Source organism: Hemicordylus capensis, chromosome 6 (assembly GCF_027244095.1).
Source record: "Hemicordylus capensis ecotype Gifberg chromosome 6, rHemCap1.1.pri, whole genome shotgun sequence".
Taxonomy (NCBI): domain Eukaryota; kingdom Metazoa; phylum Chordata; class Lepidosauria; order Squamata; family Cordylidae; genus Hemicordylus; species Hemicordylus capensis.
This window is the reverse complement of record NC_069662.1, coordinates 46,049,263-46,059,011: the sequence shown is the minus strand read 5'-3', so window position 1 is coordinate 46,059,011 and position 9,749 is coordinate 46,049,263. Positions and strand designations below refer to the sequence as shown.

The window sequence follows — 9,749 nt, the reverse complement described above, 5'->3', positions numbered from 1 at the left end:
AAGAGATGAGCAAACTGCTCACAGATCTGCATGGATGATGACTGCCCATATAGCTAATGTGCTGCATGTACAATGTGCCAGCGCTGGGTGGTTATAGCAACTTGCAGTTTCTCAGGGACCATATATGCAGTGAACTAGACACTCATACAATGTGTTACAACCAATACAATGTTTTGACTTTTTCCTTTAAGGAAGTGCAAGGCATAAAGGAAATTAATCACATTTGAAGCAGCCCTTATTGATTAGTGTCCCAACTGCCTGAGAAAAGAAAAATAAAATAAAATGATTAGGGAAGAAAAAGTGTTCTTTTGGCTGTTTTCATTCTTACCGTGTTTTGTGGGGTAGGACTGGCCACCTGAAGAACAACTTCCTCCACCTCCGCCTCCACCTCCGCCTCCGCCTCCACCAATGCTGCCTCCGCCGATTTGGCCACATGAACCGCCACCTCCTCCACCTCCGATGCTTCCTCCTCCGATGCTTCCTCCACCAATTCGGCCTCCTCCTCCTCCCATGCTTCCGCCACCCATGCTTCCACCGCCCATGCTTCCGCCACCCATGCTTCCGCCGCCCATGCTTCCGCCGCCCATGCTTCCTCCGCCAATTCTGCCGCCGCTTCCACCTCCATATCCTCCTCCTCCTCCTCCAGACATTCCGTATCCTCCCGAACCACTGCAAAACAGAAACATAATAATAAATAATACTGCAAAGCCCTTAACAGAAAAAGAACACCATAGCAGACTATGCCTTGTGTATTGGGCCTCAACATCCAAATCTTTTCAATGACAATATCCTTATTTAGTCTAGGACAGGGATTCTCAACATTGGGTCCCCAGATGTTATTGGACTTCAACTCCCATAATCCCCAGCCCCAGTGGCCTTTGGTTGGGGATTATGGGAGTTGAAGTCCAATAACATCTGGGTACCCAACGTTGAGAATCCCTGGTCTAGGAGATACCTCTGCCTGAGGTCTTGGAGAGCTGCTGCTGGTTGAAGTAGACAGTACTGGACTAATGGCCTGAATGGCTTGATTCAGTATAAGGCAGTTTCATATATTCATTCATCATCCAGTTTCGTCTATTCATACCCATCATCCATTTTTCTCCTTGATACATAGTTGTACAGCCAATACATATTGGCATAAAAATCAGCTAACTCTATAACTTCTGTATGGTCTGCTTGTTGGTTATTGCTAACATTTGGGCAACAGGATTTATGGAAATCCTCAGTTGTTGACACTACTATGTTGGCTGCAGTCAAGATTTCACAGTAATGGATTAATTTAGCTGATATTTCTTGTAATCAACATACATTTCTTGCTGTCCTTCCTCAAGCAGTCGACGGTATTGGCAAATCTCCTGTTCCAAACGGGTTTTGATACCAAGAAGCAGTTGGTATTCCTGATTCTGGCTCTCGATTTCACATTTGATACTGGCCAGTTCTCTTTCTATTGGCTCAATTAGGCACTGAATCTGTTGCAGCTGCATGTTATACCGGCGTTCAGTATCCTCCAGATTGCTTTGCATCGACTGGATCTGAAATTAAGAAGGAAACACATGAAGGACATGAGCTTCAGGGAAGAGACAAGTATTGCAATGCGGAAGACTGAGATGGTTCCAGGGTAAAGAGAAATACAGGTATATTTGGCCACTGCCAAATGGGAAGTCAGATGGGTTTCCTATGGGTATCATGTGCCATTTGCACATGCTGTTACATACCATGCTGAGTTGGGATTGAAGCTCAATCTCCAGTGTCTGATATTCTCGCCTCAGTTCCGAAACTTGGTGGTTGCCGGAATCAATTTCTTGGCCACTTGAAGAGACCTGCTGGCGGACCTCCTCCATCTAAAAGACACAAATGAAGGTTCCATAATTTCAAGGGCTATTTGCTATCAGGTGGACATAGCAAACCTGTGAACATAAGGAAGCTAAAAATACAAACCTAGAACTGGACTAAGCAGTCTTGCATAATGAGGCTGTTCTCACGTGCCGCCTAACCCAAGCTAGGGAAGCCCAGCCGGGGTTAGGCTGCATGTGAGAACCGTTGGGATCAGCACCACCTCGCCCAACTTTTAAACCCAGCTCTCAGCTGGGTTTAAGGGCTTGAGCAAGCCTTTAACCTGGGCTCTGGGATTGTGTGTTCACTGGGCCTACGTTCAGCCTAGTGCATCCATCTCCTGGGGGAATCCCCCAAGGCATCATGCTGCCATGCAATGCATTGGGGATATGTGGAGGCCGGGATGTGTCATCTGGGAGTGCAGTCCTCACTCCCTGCAATAGTAACATGCTCATTGGGGGGGGGGAGGTGAGTTCAATCAACCCCCCTTGCCCACCACCCTGCCGGCCCAGTCATGTGAACAACCTCAAGGTTAGGCAAGCATCATGAGTAAACTTTCAACCCCTATCTCTTTACCTAGGATATTGCTAATTCATCCTGAAATGCTTTGTTGATCCACCTCCACCCTAGCCTGCAGCATGTCTTGGCATCTCAATTCTAATCTGAGCCCATCACATAGGGAGCCTGGCTGGTGCTCCCCTCCCCTCCCCTCCCCTCCCCTCTCGCCTCCGCCTCTTCTCACCTATTTATTTGTTTATTTATCTGGAGGCGTGCCACCGACATCCTCCCTCCTCAGGGGAAGGCCCAAAAGGAGAGAAGCAGCAAGGGCGATGGCAGAGAGGAGAAAGGTGCTCCACGGTTGCTGTAAGGCTCCCCAGCCCTAGCGAGGCTCTACCTGGAGCACCACCTGGGTGCGCCAGTTCCTCTCTTCCCCACCCCCACTTCCAGGATCACCACAAGATTCCCTTTCGCTCACGACTCCATTGGCCCAAATGGAGCAGGAGCAGATAAATGTGTTTCAATGATAATATGGACATTCCTGCCTGGAAAATACGTTTCAGCGGTCGGACAATATGCATGGCCACCAGCTTACAATGAAGCATTAAACAATCCTTTACTCTCATTTTGAAACTGTTGTACTATTCCATCACAGCTTGCAATGCATTAACCATTGCAAATCTCATAGTCCAGAAACCACCCAGGAGAGGAAAGGGATTGAGAGTCAGGGCTTAATTCAGTGTAATATGTATTACAAAATCCAATCACCCTTTTTAAAAAGAAAAGTGACTTTGGGAGGGAGTAAGTTTGACTGTTCTCCCCCTCTCATTCCTCTTCTCTAAATAATCCTTTCTCAAAGCAGCTTTTCTCTTTAAAAAAAGAACACAAGGATTTCATTGTGGATGTTTGTAAATAACCTTAATTAGATCCTGACAAGAGAGGAGGTAAGCAGCAATTGTGGCATGAGTGCATGGGAAATTAGAGGGACTTGCCAGCAGAACCCTTTGAGGTGTGGAAAATTTCTGGGACCATTCTCTAAGTAACCTATTTTCCTCTATTCCCCTCTATCTGCACCCCATCTCTTGGAAATACCAAATCATGGGCATCCTTCAGATGATCTGTTGCCTGCAACTCAAGATCCCCTGATGCTCTCTGCATAAGGCTGCTTCACCCCACTTCACACCCCTTCAGATTCCATCTTCCCTTGACATCTTTAATTCTCTGTTCAGACACTTGGATGACACTTGTAGAGCAACCTACAAAAGCCAGCATCAACCCCTGTCCCCTTAGGTTTCTGCCTGTTACCCAGACTCCTGTCAGTGGCTCCCATTGTATTCTGATGGTGACTGTGGAGATGACTGACTATTGTGAGACACATATGAGACATAAATATAATTCATTACCTTGCTTTCATACCAGGTTTCCACCTCTCTACGGTTTTGCGCAATGATGTTTTCATATTCACACCGGAGTTGATCAAGACGTTGTTTCAGATCCGGTCCAGGAGCAGAATTCACCTCCACATTGACATCACCACCAGATTTATGATGCATTCCTCTGATTGCCTGCGATATGGGAAAGACATCATGACTTCAGTAGTGTCATATGCTTCACTGGACTAAAATGCAGATCACTTTCTTCCGACCAAGGTGTCAGGATTGGAGTCTCCTGAATCAGGCAGGAATTCAGCCTGAGCATAGCCATCCAGTTGATGACGTGGAGACTGCACAGAGATCAGCCAGACAAAGGCAAAGCAATACAGTGCAGAGGCGTAACTATAGGGGGGGCAGGGGGGGCACGTGCCCCGGGCGCCATCTTTTCTGGTCACATGGGGGGCGCCGCCATGACAAAAAATATTTTTTTATTATTTTTTATTTTTTGTTAATACAAATGTTTCCTGCTCAGTGCAGCAGCGCTGCAGCAGTCAAGGGAGCGTGTCGGCGCCCCCTCCCCCACGAGCGGTCCCTTCTGCGCTGCCCGCGCCCCCCCCCCATTGCTTTGCTGGCGCCTGGCGGCCAGTCAGTGGCCTGGCTTGGCGGCGTCGGCAGGCGCTTGTGAGGAAAAACCTAAGTATAATGTAGTATGTTGGGGGGGTGGGGGGGCGCGGGGGGGCGCCATTTCAGTGCTTGCCCCGGGCGCCGTTTTCCCTAGTTACGCCTCTGATACAGTGGTCCCTCGACTTACGTAAATAATCCATTCCAAACGCACGTTCGGAGGTCGAAATTTTCGTAAGTCGGGGAGCGCACCACGGAAGTCTTAAAGCACTCGTAATTCGAGGAAGCCGCATCTAAACATTCGTAGGTCGAGTAAGCAACTACTTCCGGTAAGCAACTACTTCCGGTCTTTTTGTCGCTCGTAACTCGAAAACAACGTAAGTTGAGTAGTTCGTAGGTCGAGGGATTACTGTACTTTAAAAACCATAGGCTAGAGTGGGTCAGTGATACTTCCTGACCCTTATAGAGACACCCAGGTCTGTTTACCTTTCCTCTAAACAGAATTAGCTCTGTGCCTTAAATTAATGCATGAAGTGGCCCTGAAAGGTGTGGCAATACAGGCTGGCTGAGAAATCACATCCCTATGTCTTCTCAAAAACAATTGAATGTACCAATTGAAAAACATTCCTTTACTATAATTTGGTGATACGTTTTCTGTACTATTGACCAATTCAGCTCTTTATCAAAGAAGAAGAAAGTTGTGTAGCCCAACTGATATGCAATGAAGGCAGAAACATTTCCAGTATCATGTAATAATGTATTTTGAACTTTGCAGTCAAACTAAACTGTTGGTGGCAGCTTGCTATCCAAAAAACTCACAGGATGGTCAGAAGATTCTGCTCACCGCTGCTGGCTGGAGCTCTTACCTCCTCATGGTTCTTCTTGAGGCAGATCAGTTCCTCTTTAAGATTCTCAAACTGCATCTCCAGATCAGACTTGGCAAGAGTCAACTGATCCAAGAGGGGGCGCAGCCCATTGAGGTCAGCCTCCACATTCTGACGGAGACCACATTCAGTCTGATACCTAATCCACAGGAAAGGAAACAAGAACCATAACCAACAGTCCTCATAAAAGTTTGCTATTAGGTTATGATGTAACTGTGTCTCTTGTTTCCTGTCTATCAAGATTCACATAGCCATTTTCATGTGTTCAAATGGAGACAGGTTGACCTATTCAGTGGCTTTACAAGTATTTAACAGGCCTTAAATGCCCAGATCAAAACTCAACATGTTTGGTCAACTTCACTTTTTGAAGATTTTTCAGGATTGATAAAGTGATGCTCTCTGAGCACATGGAGAGCCAGCCCAAACATGTCTCGGAATTCATGTTTAATTGCAAAAGGGTTTCAACATCTTGCAGTCATTCATTCACACACATCATCTTTGAGCATCTTTTACTTTTGTGGTCAGTCATCAAAGCACATTTTGCTTAGTGACAGTAATCAAGTAAGGCTTGAAGTGTCATTTGATATCCCACAGAAGTCAGTGACAAAGTTTGCTTTGGTTCTAGCTGAGTAGAATCCTATGTCATTGACAGTAGAAGATGGGTGCTGAACTGTGTCAGTGTGCTATACATTGTTGCCACTAATTCCAGCCATGGTACCCAGGTTATTGGAAGTTGTAGCTGGTGCAGAATGCCACATCCCACTGCTTTACTGGGCAAGGACTATAGGATCATACAAGATCTGTTCTGTATTGACTGCACTGATTACCTATTAGATTTTAAAGGCATATTTTGAAGTATTGGTTCTTATCTACAGGGGTGTAACTATAATTGAGCAGATGGCCCCATATATTTTGGATAGTGCCTCTCCCTGTATGAGCTCTCTGACCAAAGAAGCAGGAAAAGGCCTGTTTACTGTGGGAATCCCTTTCTAAAGAAGCCTGTCAGCACTCATCTTTGATTGCTTTTTAAGGATGCAGTATGAAACTCTTCTCTTCTCAAGGCTTTGGAGACTTTTTGGAGTGTCCTGCATAACAATGTCTGTCTCTGTACTGAGCAGTTACATCATTGGTATTGACTTTTTAATCAGTATGGTGATGACTTTCCACTTGGAGTTGTTCTTTTGGGGTTTTTTAAAAAGCAGAATATACATTTCTCAAAATAAAATCAGCAAAGAGAAGTAGGTCTGAAGAAAGTGGGTGAAAAGTGATACTCACTTCATCTTAAAATCTTCAGCAGTCATCCTGGTGTTATCAATATTCAGCAGGATTTTGTTATAATCATCTGTTTCAGCAACAAGCTGGAATAAATGAAAGGAAATGTATATGTTCAGTGCCTTCAGTCTATTCAAACTGACACCAAGATAACAGAACACCATAGATGTGTAACTGGCTTGTTTACTAGGATTGTTCTGAGATCAAATCTCTGTGCTTGCTGTGCATTCATTTATATGGATGGTGTGGGCCCTGCTGCCAAGAGCAATATCGGAGTGCATACTCACGATTGCTTTACTTAATATGCATTGATTATACTGCAGAACAAGTCAGACCCTGTAGAAATTAAATTCTCTATATTCCAATTGAGAAAGAAAACATCAGTGAGAACTCTGACACAGACTGAACTGCAGTTTTTCTCCATTTAAGAAATTCCTTTGCTTCCTTTGCATTACAAGAAGCCCTCAAGATGTTTTACAAATACAAACATAATGAAAGAGCAGCAACATGACAACAGAAGTGTGTTATAGGCTGTAAAGCCTACTGGTGGTGGATAACTAGACTACATTACACCTGAGCTGTCCTATTGAAATTAAATCATCTTGAGACTACTTGCTGAGGAGTGCTGTTGAATAACTTAGTTTGGATGTCAGCCATTCACTATTAAAGAGTTGAGCAAACAAGAAAGACTGAGTCTAGCTAAGATAGGCATTGGCAAGAAGATGCCAGGTCTTTGCAGAGGAAGATCTGTAGCCTTGGCACCACTACAAAGAAGACGCTCTTCCCCCTCATGCCTATCATCTAAGGGATGGTAAACTTGTGTCTGGACTGTATAGATTGAGGGTGGGGTCTCATGATGGAATACTCCTCCATAAAAAATTTCCCTGCACATAGACGACTAGTTGTCATTTGTGTTGTAAGCTGTCCAGAGAACAATTTGTTATGGGGCAGCTAACAAATAAAGTTAGGGTTTGGGTTTTTTTTTTAATTTTTATTTTTATTATTTTTATTCATTTATCATCATCATCATCATGTTGTTGTTGTTGTTGTTGTTGTTGTTGTTATTGAAGGGTTTTGCCTAGTCTTCTCCCTGACTGCTATTGTTCTATGTGCAGGAATCTTTATGGAGCATCATGTAAACATATATAAACCTCTACCTGCAGTCTGCATTGCTATAACTGAAATACAGGCTTGCCATCTCATTTGCTGAGAACCAAGTCCTCACTTAAAGCCTACAATAAAGGCTATCAAGATGATATTGAAATCCAGGAGCTTAGTTTTAACAGAATGTTAGAATTTTTAGAACCCATTGCCAAAGGTTTCAAGTTTCTACCAGCTTCACTAGAGATGACTAGGTGCTGGTGGTCTTGTCCTTTGGAGGCCAATTTTTTTGCCTATTGCCTCTGCTGTCTTTTTATGATGGCCACCTTCACATGCAATGGGAAACCGTGGGCCCAATGGACACCCCCACCCCTTTCGCAGATGTTAAAAACTGGAGACTGCAGAGAGTAGGGGGAACTTGCTGTACAGGTGGGGGAACTGGCTGTGTGAACTTCCTTCTGGCACGAAGGACAGCCCTGGCAGCCAATCACAGCTGAAGCGAGGGAGGAACTTCCTCCCTCAACTCTGGTTGCAGCTCGCTGTAACTCCAATTCTGCCTTCAGAAGTAACACTTCTGAATGCAAACCACAGTAGGAAGAGTGAAACTCACTACAACCTGAGGGATCAAACTGGAGTTTGGGAAAGGAAACCTTGGGTCACTTTTCTGACAGAACCATGGTTGCACACATTCGGTTGCACACATTACAAGAAATTCAACCTCAGGTTCCTTCACCTCTGGTTTCCCATTATATGTGGATGTGGCCATACTGTAATTGTTGAAGCCTCTTGTTCATCTATAAAGTGAAGAGCAGAAGGTTCCAAGTTTATCTCCAAGATAGGGCTGAGAGAGACTCTGCCTGCAACCTTGGAGAAGCTGCTGCCAGTCTATGCAGACAATACGGAGCTAGATGGACCAATGCTCTGACTCAGTATAGGGCAGCTTCCTATGGACTTTAACATCATTGACTGACATCCAAAGCAGCATTGAGAAGATGCAGCGGGAGCTGCATCCTCACAAGGACAGGCTGCTCTTAACTGAACCAGAGTCTGCCCGAGCGGTAGAGCATGGACAGAGGAGGAGTGATTTCCCCTGCTGTCCCTTGCCTTTGAAAGTGCTCTTTGCCTCCCATATATATGTCCCTGAGGGCTATGCACAGCCCTCAGGAGCATATACAGTATCTGGAAGGCAAAGATCACTTTCGGAGGCAGGGGAGAGCAGAGAAAATCACTTCCCCTCTCACTCTCTCTCACACACACGCTGCTGCTCAGGAAGAGTCTGGCTGTGCGGCTAAAGCCTCTTACTGCATTCTCCCAAGGCTGCTCTGGATTCCAGCTACCCAGTTTAATTAAGCATGTCATTCTCAGTAAATCTTCTCTCAATAAACTTTTTGTCTTAATGATGGACACAATAGCACAACACACACACACACTACTCCTTAAAATATGATAACATACCTCACTGTAGAGTTGGTCAATTTCTTGGTAATAGCAGCTATAGTCCCTTGGTGATTCGCTACCTCCATGCTTCTGGTACCATTCTCTGATTAAGATCTCAAGTTGATCATTTTCTTCTTCCAGGCATTTCACTTTATCAATGTAATTAGCCAGGCGGTCATTAAGTTGTTGCATGGTTGACTTTTCATTGTTAGAGAAGAGACCACCTTCACTCCCAAATCCAAAACTGCCACTACTGAATGAGCCACTACTGCGATAGCCACCACCGCCACCGCCGCTGCTGCCACCACCAAAGCCTCCTCCACCACCAAAGCCTCTTCCACCACCAAAGCCTCCTCCACCACCAAAGCCTCTTCCACCACCAAAGCCTCCTCCACCACCAAAGCCTCCTCCACCATAACTACCGCCTCCCATGCTACCACCTCCCATGCCATAACCTCCACCACCATAACCCCCACAGCTGCTACCTCCGTAGCATATTCCTCCTCTGCTTATTCTTCCACTGCTACTACTGCTGAAACCGCCTCCTCCATAACCACTTCTGGATCCTCCTCCGCCAAAGCTTCTTCCTGAAAATCCTCTTGAGGACCCAGAAGATGATCCTCTAATTTTGATACTTCCACCACCTCCACCACCAATACCTCCATAACTTCCCCCGCTGCTGATACCACCACAGCTCTTACCTCCACCACCACCACCTCCACCTCCACCA

The 9,749-nt window shown here is 45.4% G+C and overlaps 1 protein-coding gene across 1 annotated transcript; it reads right to left on the bottom strand.

Annotated features, from left to right (window-relative positions):
* Positions 1-371: 371 nt before the first annotated feature.
* Positions 372-9,644, bottom strand: LOC128331312 (keratin, type I cytoskeletal 10-like; the record flags this gene model as incomplete). The annotated part of the gene is made up of 7 exons (XM_053264662.1): positions 9,038-9,644; positions 6,485-6,567; positions 5,192-5,348; positions 3,735-3,896; positions 1,716-1,841; positions 1,309-1,532; positions 372-669 (listed from the first exon to the last, which is right to left on the bottom strand). Coding segments are annotated over exons 1-7 (1,479 nt in total), but the record flags the coding sequence as incomplete, so codon positions are not given.
* Between the last annotated feature and the right edge of the window lie 105 nt (positions 9,645-9,749).